The sequence below is a fragment of the Calonectris borealis genome, chromosome 1, assembly GCF_964195595.1.
Source record: "Calonectris borealis chromosome 1, bCalBor7.hap1.2, whole genome shotgun sequence".
Taxonomy (NCBI): Eukaryota; Metazoa; Chordata; class Aves; order Procellariiformes; family Procellariidae; genus Calonectris; species Calonectris borealis.
Window position 1 is genome coordinate 128671988 of NC_134312.1, and position 21803 is coordinate 128693790.

A 21803-nucleotide genomic window follows, 5' to 3' on the forward strand; every position below is an offset into this window, starting at 1 on the left:
ATCTTTTAAATACTTCCAGGGATGGTGGCTCCACCACTTCCCTGGGCAGCCTGTTCCAAGGCCTGACCACTCTTTCAGTAAAGAAATTTTTCCTAATGTCCAATCTAAACCTCCCCTGGCACAACTTAAGGCCATTTCCTCTCGTCCTGTCGCCGGTTACTTGGCAGAAGAGACCAACCCCCACCTCGCTACAACCTCCTTTCAGGTAGTTGTAGAGCACGATAAGGTCTCCCCTCAGCCTCCTCTTTTCCATACTAAACAGTCCCAGCTCCCTCAGATGCTCCTCATACGACTTGTTCTCCAGACCCTTCACCAGCTTCATTGCCCTTCTTTGGACATGCTCCAGCACCTCCATGTCCTTCTTGTAGTGAGGGGCCCAAAACTGAACACCGTATTCGAGGTGCGGCCTCACCAGTGACGAGTACAGGGGCACGATCATTTCCCTACTCCTGCTGGCCACACCATTTCTGATACAGGCCAGGATGCCGTTGGCCTTCTTGGCCACCTGGGCACACTGCCGGCTCATGTTCAGCCGGCTGTCAACCAGCACCCCCAGGTCCTTTTCCTCTGGGCAGCTTTCCAGCCACTCTTGCCCAAGCCTGTAGCGTTGCCTGGGGTTGTTGTGACCCAGGTGCAGGACCCGGCACTTGGCCTTGTTGAACCTCATACATTGGCCTCGGCCCATCGATCCAGCCTGTCCAGGTCCCTCTGCAGAGCCTTCCTACCCTCCAGCAGATCAACACTCCCGCCCAACTTGGTGTCGTCTGCAAACTTACTGAGGGAGCACTCGATCCCCTCATCCAGATCGCTGATAAAGATATTGAACAGGACCGGCCCCAAAACTGAGCCCTGGGGAACACCGCTCATGACCGGCCGCCAACTGGATTTAACTCCGTTCACCACAACTCTCTGGGCTCGGCCGTCCAGCCAGTTTTTTACCCAGCGAAGAGGGTACCTGTCTAGGCCGTGAGCCGCCAGCTTCTCTAGGAGAATGCTGTGGGAGACAGCGTCAAAGGCTTTACTGAAGTCCAGGTAGACCACATCCACAGCCTTTCCCTCATCCACTAGGCGGGTCACCTGCTCATAGAAGGAGATTAGGTTGGTCAAGCAGGACCTGCCTTCCATGAACCCGTCCTGGCTGGGCCTGATCCCCTGGTTGTCCCGCACATGGATCGTGAGCGCCCTCAAGACAAACCGCTCCATGATCTTCCCTGGCCCTGAGGTCAGGCTGACCAGCCTGTAGTTCCCTGGATCCTCCTTCTGGCCCTTCTTGTAGATGGGCGTCACATTGGCTTCTCCCAGTGCAGAAAATCCTGTGTTTTGTCTTTGTCTGTCTCACATGGAAAACGTAGGCTCTCTACAAAAGCTCAATGGCAGCACAGAGTTCAGTATGCATGTTTTGAGAATAACTATTAGATCAATACCACTAAGCAACATAGAAGGAATAATAATCCTTCTATTGAACCCGACGAAGCTTTGGTGCCAAATAGGTGCTCAGCTGATATGTGCTTCAGAAGCAGAGCTTTAGAACAATGAATCCTGAAGTTACAGTAAAAATCCAATTTTCCACAGAATTTGGACGTCCTCAGAGTTCTGTGGAGAACTGAGGAACTAAATTCTGCAAGTAGGCACCTAAGTCTTAGTTGGTAAAAAAAGATCAATTGTTAGAGGATTCTTGTTCCAGAAATTTGATTCAGATTTTTAAAAGTTAGAAGTAAAATCCATTAGAATGAAATAAAAACCAAAGACATTTAGTCATGCCTTTTATTTTGAGAGGATAACTGAAACACTAGCACTTTTTTCCCTCTTATTTAAATGCAATTTTAGTATAAAAATTTTTCTTTTTTATTTATTTATAATATTTATTAAAGATTTGAAAGACTCTGTAACAGAAAAAATGTTTTAGCCATCATGCCCTGAAAATATAAATGATAAATGATACAATGTAGAAATATTTTTATTAGATTACATGATATGGATTGGAGATAGGGATAACCAAAACCACACATAAGCCTTGAAGCATACAAGCTATAACACAAAGTCATTTTGATTTCCATGCAACTGAAGATAACATAAGGATATTAGAAAACAGAAGTAAACAAGAACACGTATCACTACAAGACGGAAGAAATTACTGTACTTACCTCTAGTGCATAACAAACAGGTTTGTCTCTGCCCAGTTTGTAAGCTATTGTAGTTAGAAGACCATGCTCAGAAAACACAGACTAAATGGGGAAAGGGGAAAGAAAAGGTAAAGCATGAACAGAGGCAGAAAATATTTAAATAAATATATTTCAATGATAATAAACAAGAGACAAAACCTTTACTGGAAAAAAAATTAAATATGGAAAGTTTAAAAGTAAATCATCAGTCACTCTAAATAAACAACTAAGATAGAACCCTCCGATTACGGGTGTTAATTCTTGTTTCCACAAGCTGCCTCAGATTTTTCCAGTCTCCTTATAGCAAAGAATTGGGGGTCTTTAGAAGGAGATGTGAATGAGAAGGAAGCCAAAGCTTTGCATTATTTATTCAACTACAACTACGAAGAAACAATGGGAGGAAATGAAGGGAAGAAATAAAATAGCCAAGAGAAGGAGAAAAGCATGCGATTAAGTAACACAACACTCAGCACTTCTGGGTGAGGTTAAGAAACATATACAAGGAAAGAGCAAGAAACTTGCTCTTTGAAAAGTTCTTTTTGGAAACTTAAGGAGCTAGGAAATGGAGTCTTACTGAAACACCCTGAACAAATTATTACTTTCTATTCTGTCAGATTTCAGTATGCGCTTTTCCTTATCTTTAGCAATATAATTGTTGCTAATAAGTTTAAGAAAGGCTAATATATAGTTGTACTCAAGACTTAAATAAAGATTGTAAAAAAAAGTAAACAACTAAAAAATGCAACTGACCTTCTGACCTGTATTGCACAGCAAGAAACATCCTGTTCCATACCTAGCATGAAAGCAAAGGAAAGTTAAAACCAGGACAGGACGTTTAAAGGATAACCTGTTACTGCAGTTCATGAATCTAACCCCTCTGTGGAGAATCAAAACACCACTTTTTGCCCCTTGAAGGTTATGTAACCATTAACTGATGATAAAACCATCCTCAAAAAGTTGATCTAAACGCAGCCCGCAGCTGAAAAATCTAGTCCCACACCTCTCTCTCTGGCTATTTCTTGAGTAATACTTGATGAAGGTGCAGATACGGCTGAAAACTAAGTGTGAATTCCTCTTTGGTGTTTACCTACTTCAATTCAAAGATTACGAAAGCTACTTTATAAAATAAATATTTCACAATATTAAATTCAAGCTTTTAAAGGGGAAAATTTAAGAAACTTTATTACTGTCACAAAGAGGAGAGTTTTCTTTAAACATGTTGAGTTCAAAAATTTCTAAAAATGGCATGTTTCTCATTTGAAGACCACAACACATGTATGTGTGCATACACACACACATGAGGACACAGTTTAATAAAAGGAGTAAGAAATACTTATAATCCACTCTAACGTATTCTAAGAAATGATTAGTTCCCTACCTTTTTAATACCCTGAAAATTAACAGCTTAAAGTAGTACTGAGAAAGTCTTCAGTTACGTTTGGAGAGAAAAAGGGTAAAGCAATAACACTAATAGGTTAAAAAATCTCACTTTTAGCTTTTGGTTTAGCTGGATTTTTTTCAAAAGGTCTCTTATGTTATAAAAGTATCTCTTATAAAAATACTTTGCGACAATATTACTTAGAACCATGTTTGTTTTAGTAAAATACAAGGCCACTAACCATTAAATTTGTGTATAAATATAAAAGATAAAGTGAAGGTTAATTAGCAACAAGTATAGATTAACGTGTAATTAAATCTGTGAAACTCCAATACTGTGTATGTACCTACATGCTCAGTTAAGCACACAGTTGTAAATGGAACAGTAAGTCATTTAAGTAGAGAGCTTTTCCTGAAATGAAAGTTTGATTACACCAGTTGCCTGATTTAACTGATCAGCTATTTTAAACAAGGGACACTAAGAGGTTGAGAAATAGAAAAAAAAAAACGTAAAATTCTGAGCTAGACACAGAAGCAACACTAAGCTCTGCAGCTGAAATGAACCTTTCCCATCTAGCAATGCTGTGGTTTTTTTGTCATTTAAGTCTATGTAATCTAACTCACATGGCTTGTATTTGCTTAACTTTATGTCACAATTTAAATGATACTACAACTGTTTTAATCTGTGTTTTGGAGAATTTTAAAATGAAAAACCTCCTGTCACATAGAGATATTTCCTCAAAGTGACCCTGTTCCAAAATATAACTCACAAACCATTTAACTTTAATATCTTCACTATTTTATATAAAAGTCAGGACACTGTTTACTTTGTAGGTCAACACAGTCAAAAAGTAGAGCTGTAGTTTAGTTATGCGGTAACTACAGAAGCATTTGGCAGACAGCTTGAAAGAGAACATAATACTAAATTCAAAACAGAACAGTGACGTACTGTTTATCTTACAACTTTCATAATAACTTACGTATTTTTTGCCTGCCCATCTTGAAAACACATTTGCCCAACAAGAGCAGCAGACTGGTCACCCAAGCACTGAAAAGAGATTTTTTTTTTAGCAAATGTCTGCACATTAATCACATCCATGAAAAATGAACATGAACAGATATATTTAACTATAATCTATTAGGAGCACGCAAATAATTGAAAGTGAGGAAAAATCTGTAGAGACAACCTGTCCTTTTTACTACTCTTCCCTTCACAAGAACTGCAAATGAAATGTGTTGTGCTATTTATGGTGAACAATTTAAAGAAATCAAAATCAAAATATACTATCTTTATGCATGGAGCTTGCTTCCATTTTGCAATGTTACTCATTTACTTCGAAATCCTAAGTTTCCAACAGCACTACCCATATGCATTAAAGCTGTCAGCTGTATTTCCGCAGCCAGACCTTAATTTAATAATGAAGAACCCAATCAACTAATAATTCAACCTCAAAAGTTTACTTCATGTTTAACATGAAGTAAAAAACCATCAACTTAATTTGTAGCAGGATTCACCCATCTTAAAGCTTTTTCCAGTGAAGATATGTTCACGCAGTATCAGGTTCTCATGCCAGAATCTGAGTTGAAGTAGGACTTACCCCGGAAATTGGTACACCTGTCAAAGCTCCAGATTTCTGATTTGCAAAAAGAGAAAGAAAAGCTCTGAATTAGCTTTCCATGACTACAATTTAAGGCAATGAAAAAGAAGCTAAACTTGTAATGCTCAAAGGAAAACAAAAAGGGTCACGTAAGCAACACGGTTCAGTTCAGGTGTACATTGGACTTCAGCTTAATGCAGCTCATGCCTAAAACACTAAAAAATAGAGACCCAGAAATTTATAGGTATATTTTATGTCACCTCAACAGTTCTTAATGTAAATTTTGTTGAAATCATAGTGTACAGAAAATTAGGTTCAGTGTAACCTGTGCAGTCAGTGTCAAGTGTAAAATGCAAAAATGCAAAAATGGTAAAGTGACTAGAAAAAAACGTGATTGTGATGACACGCTAAGCAAAGACAGATGCCTCATTTTAAGATACAGCATTTTAAGCCTCATACAGAATTTCTTCCAAACACTACCATATAGTTTTTCAGTTGCATTCTTGCAATAGGTAACATAAGAAATTTATATCCTGAGAATTTTTACTCCTTTCTTTAAATTGTTTCTTTGTGAAATTGTGAAAACACATTTTCAGTGAAGCCATGCAAATGCATTTCCAATCTGAATCTTTTGAAATTTAATTCTCATTTTAATTAGCTGGATTTAAGGTAATTGAGTTTATAAATGCACTAAAAAACTCTGCATGAATCTGATGTTTCACTACAATAGAATGAATATTTGTAGACAGAGTGGCCCACTTCTCTCATTTATAAAATGAGACAGCCAACATTTATTAGCCAGTAGCTGTATTTTTTACTTCACTATAAAAAGAAATATTCAACAGCCTGCAAATTAATGCAAACACATACATCAGGACTACATTTTAGAAACAACCTTGGCATGAACTGTAATTGTAATATCTCAAATTTGGAAATACCCACCAAATTTATTGGTCTAGAAAGTGTGCTTTTATTATTCTTTAAACCAATGGAAATGCACAGCATCTGAACACAATGGATAAGATATAGGTGGTTGGCCTAACGGAAGCCTCTACTCACCAGGCTAGGAGAGATTTTCTACAGTCAGCAAAAGGAAGAAAAAGAAAAAAAATGGAAGGAAAGGGGAAGAGAAACAAAAGTTCACATTTAAAGTGACCAGCTGTTCTGTTTCAGTTGCCAGGTAGTATCTTTTTCCATTTACCTCACTCATTCAGCTTAATACAACTAACTCTCATCTGACCTTCACATTAATAAAAGCCAGCAATGACTTCTAATGGCATCTCCATTAACAGATTAGCAAAAATACTTACATTTCAGGCAAGTTAGAGTTATGTTTTAAATAAAAATCTCATAACTTGTCTTAATTACAAAATGCCTCTATGTTCTTAGTAAACAATAGGGCAAACTACCAGGAAAAAGAATGCAAAATCACAATATCCAGTTTATCTGACTCTCAAGTTTTTAAGAATAAATTAGATGCCACTGTATTGAGAAGAGCTGGTGCTGCATCAAAGTAAACTTGAAACGTCAGCCCCATGATATCAATTAATGATTTACTCCTAAGTAATATTCACAGCTACACTAGAAGCAGTGTGATTAAAACCACATCACAATATTCCAAAATTTTTTTTTTACTGAGTGCAAGAGGAGATTATTTTTCAAAAAGAAGGCAATCTAAAGTGTCACTTGTGATTTTCCAGTTCACAGAAACTGACTAGTCTTGCCTTCAGTTAGGTGGAAATAAGACATTATACATCTTGTCCAGTCTTCTTAGATCATGAAGACTTCCATAGCCTTTAATCTCTTCTTTTCAATTGTACAAAAAGTAAAAATATTGTGCTCTAATAACAGCAATCTCATTCTTTTAATCTACTGATTATACATTGCATTCTGATGGGTGGTTTCTAAGTCAATAAGTAATTGTAATAAAAAAATCAGATTTTTAGCCTTATCAAAAACCTCTCCCATTTTGTCTATTTGACACTTAAAAGTGAAAACAACAGATATTCAATTTCATCTAATATTACACAACAGTAGATAATGACATACTATAATAAATCAAACAATACTAGAAAAAGCCATTAGTCTTAATCTATGGAAATTCTGTCAAATTTATATTGATATAGTTACATTTTTACAAGATTAACTTCACACACATGCAAGAAAACATACCATCAGGCCATAAATCTCAGAGGAGCTTCGTACTTTTGGAAGTATTTCCATAGGAATATCAAAGAACCTGAACACAATACAAAATAATTTATATACATATGGTCAGTGCTAAATCAGAAAGCATTTTGCATTTATTTTCTTAAGTAAGTTTAAGCTGTAAAGAAAAAAAAACATAAAAGGAACTTTGATTTCTAGGGTTTAATACATCACTATGTTTTTCCACTTGTTACAGTACGTGACACTGAATTATGGAGTAAAACAGCATATATTTGAATATTTTGAAGACATATCCAACTCTTTCATGTGGGAAGTCATTGCTCTTCCAACAATATCTTTATAATACTGTTATTAATACATTTAAATTTAAATAGAGACACTATCATTGTAACTGCCTTACAAATTTGATTAAGGAACAAAGAAACTATTAAATATAATTGTTTCCATGAACCAGTCCTCCACCTACAGAAAAAAATCAAGGCTCTGCTACTTTTAATTAATCCAGACAGTTGTAATTTGGACATCTGGAGAACAATGAATCTTAATTATTAATGTTAACAGTAAATAGAACAGTAATTGCTGATCTTAGTCTACATAAGAGATTCTTACTATTAAGTTAGTTTCTTTACACATCACTTATAGAATCTATTTAAATAACAGTATTATTATTATTACTGAAAAACTGAGCTTACTGGCAGAGCTCAGGATCCCATTCCAAGGAATGAATGTTGAACAACATTGTTCTACTGGCATTGGTTACATCTGTACAGTGAACGCCTCCATTCTTTCCACCTGTCAAACTCTGAACAAAAAAAATATCAACAGTATTTGCCAAGAAAAGATATAGGTTTACTTTAGCAAATTACAAAAAAAAAATTTCTACATTCACAAAGCTTTCATCGTGGGACTAGGAATTCTGATATTTCTGCAACAACTAAAAAGGCAGACCTGATATAGTGGAAAAAAGGCATGAGAGAGGTAGTAAGGGTACAGCAGTACCTCCTGGATTCTTATATTGCAAAGGTGGCTAATATATTTTTCTGAAGTCCAAGATTTTTCCAAAAGCATAAGCAAAATTTTACAGAAACCTATAAACAGTAAACTACACATAGGCATCTACAAAAAACCCACAGCGATAGAGGGACAGTAAAAGTTCATCTTGTAAGGAACTTTAATGGAATTTCTTTAGTGGCTTGTATTGACATCACTGTATGATCAGGGGGTATCATGTGTCACAGTACTTTGCACAGAAATTTGCATGATATGGAAATTCATTTTAAAAAGAGTGATAATAAACTCACAAATACATACCCATATAAGCCATGAATCAATAGTACCAAACATAGCTCTTCCATCATCAACTGCTTGCCTAATCTCTTCCACATTATCCAAAAGCCAACGAAGTTTCACTGCACTAAAGTAAGTGCTAAGTGGAAGACCAGTCCTAAACTGTAAAATAAAATTTTAAAAAAAAATCATTTCAAGACCATGCAAGTATCTTTTCCATGAATCCTGTAATTATTTACAGAAATGGTGATAGTAAGTGAAAAACCAAAGACACAAAACTCAGAGAAATGACACAAGCTTGTTATTTAAATAAGTACTAAGCATACAATACACAAGTCTGAAAACATCAAAACAAAATGACCAGTGCATTAATGGACAAAGATCAAAGCTGATCTAAATGCAGTTCAAAGATCATTTATGTGGAAATAGTTGTTTGCAGAAGTCCTGTCTTACCTAAGATATCTCCATATGACTAGACAGCAAGTAATGACAACAAAAATGAGCAACAGAGCACAGGAAAGATGGAATTTGTATTCTACTAGAACTTAAAAATCAAATAAGTTTATATGCTTTTTGACATCCATTTCCTGGCTATAGGAAAATACGTAATATATAAAATATATAATATTTATACAATCAGTCAAGGAAAATATAAATCAAAGAATTATGACACTTGTTTGCAAGCATTTTTTTCCAAATTGTTATATATATTCTCATATTAAAAAAAGAATGAATTTGCTCTTTATAAAATATCTTCCCAGTTCTCAGATTGGTTGCAATTCATTTCAATATTAAGGCATAAGGTGAGAAAGGATAATATATTTCACGTCAATAAATTATTTTCCAAACAGTTTTTTTCTACTTGCTCTTATTTTTTCTGTATGATGTTTACTTATCATTGGATAGGTAGCACATGATTAAGTTTCAATAACAATTACTCATTTAACTTCTCTAGTGAGATACGTAAGAAGTTAACCACTTATTTTGAGGAAAATAAACATTTTCCAGTCTCAAATCTGTAGTATAGAATGATGCACATTTTTTATTATTTAACAAGCTAAGAAGGGACTAGAAGCTACAACTGACTTAATTTATTTGGGGGAATTTTAAGCACACATCTCCAAAACATTATATACTGTAGCAGTAAGAATTCAGCTACTATTTAAATGTTCTGGAATATCTCTTACCTTAAAAAAGGCTTTGTTTTTTCCTGGAATTCTTTTAAGAAGCCGTTCAACTGTTGACTGGGTTCTCAGGTCAAGCCACACTAAAAACATGAATAAAATTAATTGATTAACTGATTTAATACACGAGAAGTGACATGTACAACCTGCTTCTACAAAACTAGAGCTCTTGCCAGTAAATTCCTGTATTTATTTTTAGCTTTTTATGTAGTTGAAATAATATTGTATTGCCATTGTATTTTTAATGCGCTGTTGTAAAAATTAAAAATGGTTAGATAAACTCATTTGATTTAGAAGAACAAACGATTTGAGAAATCAAACAGGATTTTCCACGTAATAGGATATATACTTTTCCCTACCAGAGCATAAGCAAATGACTAATACTACTTTGTTTACAGCAGATGACTCTCATTAAACTAGGAGGGTAAAACAAATAGCAGGTTGATTATTTACTATTTCTCTGAAAACTTTGAACTAAAGTGCTATGTCAGAGTTATCAAAGTACAGCTGGGCTTAAGATAAAGCTGTAAAAACATATATTTGAATATAGAAGAGTCCTGTTTTTTCAGTGATTCTATGCTAAACTAAATCTAGCACTTGACATGGCCTAAAAGAGCAAATCTAGACAATGACCATTTCTCAGCTGAAAAGCCAAGGTAAGTTAAAAATAAAACTCAAAATCAATAAGTATTCATTAAACCTACTTAACATGTTTTTCCTTTAAAGTTAAACCAAAAGCATCCTGAAAATTTAGTAAGCTCCTTCATTTAAAAGGAAGTGATTGGCATAAATCAGAGCTTCATTACATGCCAGGGACGTACAGAACCCCTCAGGAACATTGTTTTTTGTTAAAAGCCCATAAAGCAATTTATTAACTATTAAGTAGTAATTTTAACAGAATAGGCTTTTTTTAATTGCACTGGCGTATACAAACACACAGCTTATGACACAGATATCAAAAAATCAAAGAAGTTAGTAGGCTAGGCCACAATGAGATCTGCACAGGAAACTAGGAAACCATTTTTCTACAACGCGCTCATTTTATGATATTACATATTCAGAAAGTATAGTAGTTACCAATAGCATTATAAAGAGGTTCTCCAGTTGTCTTGTCCCAAACCACTGTCGTTTCTCTCTGGTTGCTGACTCCAATGGCTTCAGGACAAAATAGAAAGAAGTATCCTTTTCAGAAGGTTTGTTTTCCCCTTTTAGGGGGTGAGGGAGGGAAGGGAGAGGTAGAGAGGAGGGAGGAACAGGTAAGGAGAAGAGGAAAGTAAATGGGAAATAAAAAGCTTCCAACTTTTTCATGTTATACTCTAGAAATATTACTTCTAAAAACTCATCATTCAACTTTTGCTGCTTAATCTATGTGCTCTAAATCTCTCTTTTTTTGCCACAAACTGAGCGCGCAACAACACTGATAGGGAAACTAGCTTTTACCAGTAAGTCCTAATTTAAGTTTCAGAATTTCTTCATTCATCACTTGGCTCCGTGCTTCTGCTTTTTGATTAGGTTAAGTCTACTTTATAGATTTTGCATTGCCAATATACCTGAAGGACTTACTTTCTCATTATTCCTCCCAAACAAACTGCTCTCAATTCCAATTTAACATTTTCTTTGAGGCCAGCACACACTGCCACCTTTCTATTTATTGACTTAAAAACTGGAGAATCTGACTTGCTCAACCATGAGTATATTAAAGCCCTCAGTTACCCTTAAGTACTAGGAATACCTTTTATGTTAGCGATGTCTATGTTCAGTTGTTGCAGTTTCTCGCAGGTCCTTTCCACACATTCATGGACAGACTTTAATATTTCCTTTGGATCTTGTTCCACCCATCTTTAACAAATAGTAAAAACCAGTTAATAAAAAGATAAAAAACTACATTTAGGGAAAAAAAGAAATTGTAATCTGAAAAACCAGCTGAGCATTTTGACACAATCATAATTATAAAGTATGATGTTTTACATATCTAGAAAAAGTGTAATGTATTTCAAACCCTTTTTAAACAGTAAGCTATATTTTCACAACAAAACCATCGGCAGAAAACAAAGAATTTTGTTTTGTTTTGTTTTGTTCTATAGAGAGTGCTTTGGCAGCATATGCTAGGTCAGTTAAGAACAAATAAACAGAACACCTCAGAGAACAAAGTAAGCAATTTCTATGGACTAATCTGAAGACTATGATTAAATTGTAAAAATGACCAGCTTTACCATTTTAAATGAGACTTTAAGTCTCGTTTAAACTTTAGTTTTAAACTTTAAAGTTTAAACTTTAAATACGTTAATGAGTGGTCAGAGTAAAACACTAAGTATTTTTAGTTTACGTAACTCAGAGCACATAACGGACACCCAGTATGCGTTTTTTTATGCCATTTTTTCTACCACACAGTCTTTTATAGCAGATACTATGTTCTTAATAATTATTAATCAACTTCAGTTTTGATCATTCATAGATAAAAATACATAAGTTCTACCAAAATGTACACAAACAAATAAAAAACCACAGAAAATTCATACCCTTCTTTAGGAAATTTCTGCTGTATCTCAACTTGATGGTGACTCAACAGCTCTGCTGTTTTTGCATTAAAAACCTGCAAATAAATTACACAATGGAATTTTCTATGAACACAGAAGTTTAAACAACAATAACTTAACATTTATTCTTTTGAACAAATACAGTGCTGTGATAATTGATAGTTATTTTCTATCATCAACCCAAATATCCATATAACCTGGGTTCAGATATATGAATTTTTGTAATTAAGGTGAGCAAGGAATATTTTGGTAAGTTTTGCTGTCAATTATAACTGCTTTTTCTTCTTGATGGAATCATAGAATCATAGAATGATTTGGGTTGGAAAGGACTTTAAAGATCATCTAGTTCCAACCCCCCTGCCATGAGCAGGGACACCTTCCACTAGACCAGGTCGCTCAAAGCCCCATCCAACCTGGCCTTGAACACTTCCAAGAACAGGGCATCCACAACTTCTCTGGGCAACCTGTTCCAGTGCCTCACCACCCTCATAGTGAAGAATTTCTTCCTTATAGCTAATCTAAATCTACCCTCTTTCAGTTTAAAGCCATTACCCCTTGTCCTATCACTACATACCCTTGTAAAAAGTCCCTCTCCACCTTTCTTGTAGGCCCCCTTCAGGTACTGGAAGGCTGCTATAAGGTATCCCCAGAGCCTTCTCTTCTCCAGGCTGAACGACCCCAACTCTCTCAGCCTGTCCTCATAGGAGAGGTGCTCCATCCCCCTGATCATCTTCATGGCCCTCCTCTGGATTCGCTCCAACAGGTCCATGTCCTTCTTATGTTGGGGGACCCAGAGCTAAATGTAGTACTCCAGGTGGGGTCTCACGAGAGCCAAGTAGAGAGGCAGAATCACCTCCCTCGACCTGCTGGCCACTCTTCTTTTGATGCAGCCCAGGATATGGTTGGCTTTCTGGGCTGCAAGCGCACATTGCCGGGTCATGATGGTCGCACTCAAAGAGTTGCGGTCAACGACTCAATGTCCATGTGGAGATCAGTGATGAGTGGTGTTCCTCAGGGGTTGGTATTGGGACCGGCTCTCGTGAGACCCCACCTGGAGTACTGCGTTCAGCTCTGGGTACCCCAACACCACACCAAGTCCTCCTCAGGGCTGCTCTCAATCCATTCTCCGCCCAGCCTGTATTTGTGCTTGGGATTGCCCCGATCCAGGTGCAGGACCTTGCACTTGGCCTTGTTGAACTTCATGAGGTTCGCATGAGCCCACCTCTCAAGCCTGTGAAAGTCTCTCTGGATGGCATCCCTTCCCTCCAGCGTGTTGACCGCACCACTCAGCTTGGTGTCGTCGGCAAACTTGCTGAGGGTGCACTTGATCCCACAGTCCATGTCGCCAACAAAGACTTTAAACAGTGCCGGTCCCAATACCGACCCCTGAGGAACACCACTCGTCACTGGTCTCCACATGGACATTGAGCCGTTGACCGCAACTCTTTGAGTGCGACCATCCTGCAATTCCTTATCCACCAAGTGGTCCATCCATGAAATCCATGTCTCTGGGATTGGGAAAGAACCACATTTTTTTCTTGTGGAGGTTGTAGAAATTAAACTAATGATGCATTTTAGAACACACCTCTCAGTAAAATACCCACTGCTAGTCATAATAACATTTCTTTAGTTACTGCTCTGATATTCTAATGCCAGAGTTATGCCTTTTGTTGGGTTAGCTCACTTTTTTAGGAAGAGTCATTTTAAGAGACAGACAATCACATGTAGTTTAGAAATCACAGAAAGGACCAAACTGTGAGGAAAGAAAAAGCACCTAGGCAGAACCAGTTTGTTTCAAAACAAACTACAAATGCAGAGCTCATGAACAATCTGACAAGAAAAGAATGTCACTGCAACAACACAATACATTAAAAAAGAGAACATGCAGAAAAGTGACTTAGACATACTACAATAAAAACCAGCAGAGTAGAGAATCCTGAGGACTATACTAATGGCTATTCTTAAGGAATCACAAGTTAGAGGCTCTGCCTTGCAGTAGAAGCTCAGCTAGAATACACAATGATCTTTATTAATCATCAGTGGCCTGTTTCCAAAAGTCATCTACTATGGCCAAGCTAAGACGAAACCCAGTAAAACATCCCACTTAATTGTACAATGAGTAAGCCAGTATAACTGACTGGGCAATGATGGCATTCCTGTGAAAATGGCTCTTTCTCACTAGCATCATGCAGAATCTTTTGCTTGAAGAACATTTAGGGACCTAGAAAGTAAAATCTAACAGCATACTCCGGTGAACTGCAGAGCATGCCAATAGGACACCATCCTATTTTTTTATGGCAAGCAGAGGAGGGTCAGATTTAGAAAACACTCTTGTGCCAAGGTTACAAAATTCAGTTATACCCATCCACTCTCTATGATACAACTGAGTCTTTTCTAGACTTCCTTGGTAATGCTCTTTTCTCATTCCACAAATTTTAGGAATTTCTCTTAAAGCTTTTAATCCATAAACCCTTGATTTCATTTAGATAGTATAGTTTACTCTGAAACTATTAGAACAATTCTCACAAAGAGCAGATGAAGTTCTGATTGTCCAGTTTCTTTGAAACTTTAAAGTGTATCTTTAGAGTGAAACTTTGAAGTTTAGAAACATTCTAGTTATGTATTAGAATCATAATTCAGGCTGAAAGGGACCTTGAGACATTTCTAGTACAACCTCCTGCTCAAAGCAGGGTCAGCTATGAGATTAGACCAGGTTGCTCAAGGACTTTTTCTAGGCAAGTCTTGAAAACCTCCAAGGATGGAAACAGCACAACCTCTCTGGAAAATACTAAAAGCTAATTTTTCCCCTCCACTTCCCAGAAAAGAAGTCTTAAAAAGGTACCTGTTCATCTTTTTCTGTTACCAGTTGGAAAGATTACATAGAAAAAGCACCACTGTATTCTTTTTAACATATTTACTTCTCTGTGTTTTATCTACCAGCTCAGGCTTGACATGACGCTATCCTAATAAAAGGGTAAGCTCTCTCCGTACTGCACGCTTGGAAGGAACTAGTATGATGGGATATGGGTCTTAAAATGTTATGCAACATTGTTAAGTCGCATGTATGCAGCAAGATTTTTTTACTTGAAATTGCCTTTCTACCAAAAGCATAGTAACATTTACTAGGTTTTTATAATAAGGATAGAAAGATAGAAGACTTTTTATTGAACCTGTATGTATCTGATCTACTAACAATGTTAAATATCATTTGGTAATCATTCTCCATTAATCATTCGGTATTCCTTGAGACAGAGGAGTGCATAAAGATTCCTACTGTTAGCAGGAAATAATTACAGATTCAATTAGACAAGGTCATTCATTGAACCTGGAGTGCGTGACCCGCAGATAATAAAGGGTGAAGCTCTAGCACAGCAAGGTTTTTTGCCCCCTTCTAAACAAGCTGTTCTAACAGCAATAAATTCTCAACAGAAGCAGTAACACTACAAATGCATAGATTTTTCATGCCCATAGAGAAGACCTAGGTAAACACGCTCTCCTAATCCATCACAAAACCGCAAGCTTCTAACATCCCTAACAAAAGCAGCAGACACTCCCTGTACCTCAGGGCAAGGGATTGAAAAGTTTCACTGAGAACAATACCATGTTCTACAGTGATAAATAGAATTCTGATACACAAAAGGATGCCAAACATAAATGAGCCATTACATTTAAACCTAGAAGACGATAAACAAAATAGGGAATAAATAGAACAAACAGGACCTCCCCTCTCTCCCTGATCCCCCCCTCCAAAAAAACCCCCAAACAACACTGTTGCAAAAAAACCCTCAAACGGTCCTTGTTTCTCTCTGACAGTGGTGAGAGAGAAATAGGTGACAATAAGTATGAGTAATTCAGATAAGGTCAATACATTCCTGTTGAAACAGGTTTGAAGTGTGTTTCTGTCACTGCTTTCCTTCCTTTCATATTCATTAAGAACTGGTTCCAATTTATGATACTGATCATAAATATATCATACACTTTTTGTAGGGGGAAAAAAAAAGTCAAAGTCAGTTTTGCCCTAATTGTACCAGCAGTAGTCACAAAAGAATTGTATAGGCTATTTGGACATGTAGAGCTATCTTGAACAGAGAGGATTTGATGAAAGAGAGTGAAAATCACCAGATACGTACTGAACTCTCTGGTGAGAGATTAAAGAAAAGGACTAAATAATATTCTCCTTCCACTCCCAACAAATTATCATACAAAGAATTAGAGCTTGAGCCTTGAATCTCAGAGTGAAGGAGAGAAGAAAGACCTACTTAGCCATGCTGTACGTAAGCAAGCAGACAAGCACAAGGGCTGGTCACTTAATTCAAGCTCTTTATAGGGTCTCTAATACATGACATCATATGAAGGGGTGCAAACAGTTGCATGGTATTACATTGAGCCTTTATCATCTTAGTGGAAAAGAATTCAGATCAATCAGCTGTAATTATTTTCAAAGAATGAAAAGAAACATGAGACAAACAGAAACATGAGGCTCATGGAAGTGATGCAAGAAGCTGCACAGCTGAAAAGACAATAGTGAAAACATAGATTTTAGAAGTAACTTTTCATGACTCTCAAGCTTTGTCATGTAACTCTGCCTGCAGAAAAGCTACTTCTGTTAGCCTATGCTGTATATTCATGAGTTTCTGTTAAGCTGGAACAGCTATGGCTTTGCAGGCAAACAAGCTCAGAGCTGGAGTTCTGGAATTGCATTGAAATCAACCCAACTGGGGGAAGGATGACAGACAAACAATAATTCCACCTTTAGCATTTAACTAGGATGAGCAGGCAATCAGAATTTATGAATAAGCACAGTTTAGCAAGTCTCCTAGAAATCATCTTGCTTGGAAGATGAACAGACCTCCCTCCCCTCTCAAGGGGGTGCTTATGATTATGGGAATAAAAAGCAAAGCTACAAAGTACTTTAAGTGATAAAAGCTAAGAATCAGGGAAAAATTAAAGTATTTGCAGTATTTTTAACCCTTCTTGTTAGCTACACAATCAAGTTTTGCTTTTTCCCAAAATGTCATGTTACTACAGTAGAGGGGTGAAATGGATTCCCCTCTGAAGGGTAAGCTCAAGTTTTCCTTAATTAAAACCAGTTTCTGTTTACTGAAAAAAATGGTTACAGTGTGATATAGCTTTATTTGAATGTTTCTTCTGGAAATGAAGTAAAGGAAGAAAGAAATATTTCACTGAGGTGGAAAAAAAAAATTGTCTGTGGCTGACTGACAAACCTACAGCTTGAAGTACTGTATACATACTTCACTGAATATCTAATTCTTGCTGTTCCTGGATAAAATGCCGGAAAGAATTTACCCAGCAAATAACTTTCAAGAGATCACACAGTGATTCAGCTGGCCATTAGCTCCTGATCCCAAGACTTTCAGCAAAAGAAGTTATAATGGATTTTTATGATATGATTCTTGAATAAAATAAAATGGAACTTGAGAGATGCAAGTATTTGATGAAGATATTTGGCAAAACATCTAGACCAGAATTTAGTCATCTGGGTACACTTAATTTATTTTCCTGCTTGATACCTTTAAGAAAATGAGCCTTAAGCAATTGCACTGGTACTCAAAGTACTGTGCTCTCCCTGGTAACTCTGAATTTGTTATCAACCCAACTTAACAGAAAAGCTGAGATCTCAAAAACAATTACAGTTTATTTTGCAAAAGCAAGCAGCTTAGCAAAGAAAAGATCCAAATTAGGGTCCCCAGAGGGTAAAACTACAGCATAAGCTAGAACTGTATGCGTAATGTATGTGAGAGGCAAGGATAAATAAGGAGTGACAGGAACAGAAATACGCCTAAGTTCTAGTGCTTCTGATGCTTCTTTGTCATCTATGCTCATACAGTCTCATTCACGTAAGCAGGAGAATCTCTCAAAACTTGTGTCCATACACAGAATAATTAATTCTGGAAGGAATCTCTGGAGGTTGTCTAGCCCAACTCACTGCTCAGGTAAGCTTAAAATTAGACCAGGTTGTTCAGGGACTTTTCTAGTCAGGTGTTGAGTATCTGCAAAGATGGAAATTCCACAGGCTTTCTGGGCCCCTGATCCAGAGCTCCTCATAGGGAAACATTTCTTCCTTACATCTATTTGGAATTTCCCTTGCTGCAACTTGTGTTCATTGCCTGTTGTTTTTTTCTGTGCATGTCTGAGAAGAGGCTGGTTCTGAGTTCTCTACAAACTGTAGGTAGCTGAAGACACCCCCTTAGACTCCCCTGTGATGAAACAACCCCTGATCTCCCAACCTCTCCTTGCATGCCTTGTGCTGCAGTGCACTGATTGTCTTAGTGACCCTCTGCTGGACAGAATCCAGTTCTTCAGACTCACTCTTCCTCTGGGGGGACCAAAACCAGACACAGTGTTCTAAGTGCCGCACATATGGCAATAATTACTTCCTTTGATCCACAGTCTGCACTTTTCTTAATGTGGTTAATCTTCACCATCACAAGGACACACTGCTCACTTATATTCAACTTGCTGTCCAGTAGGAATCCCGGTCCTTTTTCACCAAGCTGCTGCTTAGCCTTCTGTCCCAAGTGCTAAATGTTGCTGAACTTCATGAAGCTTCTGCCAGGCCCCTTCTCCAACTGGAATTCCAGTCAACTCCTTCCCCGGTCTGTGGTCATCTGCAAACTTGAGAGGGCATTCCAACCCATCCTCCAGGCTGTTGATGAAAACACTATGGGGTATCAGCCCTTGCTACTGACTGCTATGGAACACCACTTGTAAACTGGCCACCTGTAGTTGTAAATTTAGACTCTGAACTGTTGACACTACCCTTTGGCCCCAAAGGACCAGCCAGTTTTTCACCCAGACATCTTTAACCTGGTCAAAATCGTATGTTTGCAGCCTTAAAAAACTAAGTAATAGTTGCACTGTACTACTGAATAGACATGTGCAAAGTAACCAACAATTTGATTTTGACTGGTGACTTGGTAAAGATGAAAATGATTGGAAGCACTAGAGAAAAAATAATGTACACTGAGATCAGTGAGAAAGGTATGCAAAACAACTAACACAGTAAAAGATCAAGAGGTAATAAGAGAGCCAAGGAAACAACTCGGGCAAAAAGAATACCACATTACATTTTGGCTTAAAATACTACAAAGCAAAGTCTCTCTTCTAACTGTGGCAATCTCTTTCCGGCACAGAATTCTCCAGATACATGTGTTATCTGAATGATTGATGCGACTTGTAGCAGGTCCCTGCACACTTTGCCCTCTTCCTCCCCGATACCCTGATTTAATTTAATTTAATTCTGATTTAATTTAGTGATGATGTATCTTTTTTTGCTCAAATCCACATAACTTTATTATCATAATAGTTTGATCACACTGCCAAGTTTAAAACAATGCTGTATTTCGAAATTAATTGAGAGAAACTGAGATGGATGCAAGAAGAATTGAAAAGAGTGACAGACACAATACACTTTTTTTAAAAATTAAGGAAAGAATTATGGCCTCTTATTTATTTGTGTGAGCACCTGAATCCTCGAACAAGGGAAACATACCTCATGTAGACAGAAAAAAACCTTGACTGTATACAAATCATTGATGAATGTATCTAGTGTAAGAAATTCCTTGTTAGAAGAACTTGTAAAAATACTTGTAAAAAGAGCCTGAGCATAAATTTAAAGCTTGCGGTGTCTCTTTTAGTTCTACTGGTGTTATCCTTTTAGGCTGAGAAAAAAGTTAACTTGGCGTACACGTAAAGCAGATAGAATTTATCTTTAGGTGCTACAGGGAACTTTTCCAAATTCTTTTCCGAAAAGGACTCCTGATTGGCATTCAAGATAGCCTACTGGTCTCATTTGTCAGTTTGAAGTTTCTCTCCACCCCCAAGATCTGTGTTTTGTCATTTGACAATCCCATGAAGGTCGTGATATTGAGTAATAATGGCAACACAGGTCAAGAAGATATTCTAGTCTCCTGCTTCATGAAAGAACATTCCACATAGGGGAAGCATTAAAAAAAAAAAAAAGCAAGGGCAAGCCAAAACATTCATCTTCCCTGTTCAACACTGTGCACATTTGACAACATTTTGTGTCTAGTCATTATCTCTATTCCACTTCCATGGTGGAAGTTATCACTGGGATCTAAGTCAAACTACCACGACTTACCGACTAGGCAACAGGACATTTGTAGAGATTTGGAAGCAGGAAGTTTATATAGTAAGTTTCATATATAATAACAACATTAGTTACCGTCTATTGCATAATATGGAAATAACTAGATCCTTAAACTAAAGGGCTTATATATATGATTAATAGATTAATTGTCCCATCCTTAAACAAACTATCTTCCTCCAGCATTTAAACAAGACCATCTTTCATAAGGTGTACAAGTTCAGTCACCTGAATACCTACAGTGCACAGGATGCATTGACATTAGGGTTGTAGCCTCCGGAACTGCAGCAGGCCCCAGTAGGTTTCAAAGAACACAGCAGAGTCATTGCATTGTGTGAACACCAGCTAATCACAGACATTGAACTCACACGGATCATCTATTCCTCCAGTGCCGAAGCACCTTGTCCGTTTGATTTCATTCAGGGCGAGATACTCGACAGATTTAAAACACAACCAGCTCGAAGCCGCGAGATTTTGCAGCCCCCTCAAGCAGCAGCCAGAAATGCCGGCCTCCGGCTTGCTCTGGGGCCGGGCAGGCACTGCTGGCACCCTGGCCCGGCCCGGCCCGCTCCCCCCTCGTTCTCCGCGGGACGGGCAGCGCTGCTTTCCCCCCAGCGCGGCGGGAAGGCGACGGATGTCTGATCGCCGGGCCGGCGGCTCCGCCACCCCTGTGTCCATCGGCGCCTGCTTCTCCTCGCGGCGCGGCAGCCCCGGCCCGCCGGGGGGCAGAGGGTTGCCGGCCCAGGGCAGGAGACAGGAGCCGGGGCAGCGGCAGCACGGCCCTGCGGGGCCCCAAGAGCAAAGCAGAGGCCGGAGGCACTCCGCGAGGATGCGGGAGTGGGCAGGAGGCGAAGCAGCGGCTCCCCCAGGCCGCGGGGCCGCTGCCTGCCCCCGCACGCCTCAGCGCCTGGGGCCGCCCCAAGCCTAACGATGTGCTCACCAGGAAGCGAGTGGAGCTGGTGCCCTGATCGACAGAGCCCACCAGTGGCCCCAGCACCATCCGGTCCGACGCGGCCATGGGCCCCGCTCAGCCGCCCGTTGGGTCCCCTCAGCGATCCCTCAGCAAGCGGGTAACGGCCGCGCCGACACTGACCTGCCAGCTCGCGGCCAGCGGCGCGTGGCTGCCGGGGTGAAGCCGGCGGGGGGGCGGGGCGGGGGCGGGCGGGGCGGGGGGCGCTGCCGCGCGCATTGTCAGCCCGCAGCCAACCAGCGCTCGGGGCGCGGCGGGGGCGGAGAGGCGGGGGGCGGGGCCGGGAAGCGCAGGAAGTGGGCCAGAGGCGAGGCGAGAGGAGTGGGGGGGTCACGTGACGGGCGGCGCGCAGCAGGGCACCCCGCCCCGCCCGAGAGCCGTTGGCGTGAGG

General features: G+C 38.8%; 1 protein-coding gene across 2 annotated transcripts in view; it reads right to left on the bottom strand.

Annotated features, from left to right (window-relative positions):
• GK (glycerol kinase) overlaps positions 1–21547 on the bottom strand; it is a 39750-nt gene extending 18203 nt beyond the window's left edge. Inside the window, exons 1-12 of one of the 2 annotated variants that reach the window (XM_075174618.1) lie at positions 21383–21547; positions 12297–12370; positions 11510–11616; positions 10855–10932; positions 9781–9860; positions 8618–8755; positions 7999–8108; positions 7310–7376; positions 5138–5173; positions 4520–4587; positions 2913–2955; positions 2145–2225 (exon numbers count right to left, since the gene is read on the bottom strand). In XM_075174618.1, the coding sequence (XP_075030719.1) occupies positions 2145–2225; positions 2913–2955; positions 4520–4587; positions 5138–5173; positions 7310–7376; positions 7999–8108; positions 8618–8755; positions 9781–9860; positions 10855–10932; positions 11510–11616; positions 12297–12370; positions 21383–21460 (960 nt within the window). In that variant the 5' untranslated portion in view covers positions 21461–21547. The remainder of the gene's footprint in view (positions 1–2144; positions 2226–2912; positions 2956–4519; positions 4588–5137; positions 5174–7309; positions 7377–7998; positions 8109–8617; positions 8756–9780; positions 9861–10854; positions 10933–11509; positions 11617–12296; positions 12371–21382) is intronic. The other variant, XM_075174626.1, reaches the window with a different exon arrangement.
• Positions 21548–21803: the final 256 nt, after the last annotated feature.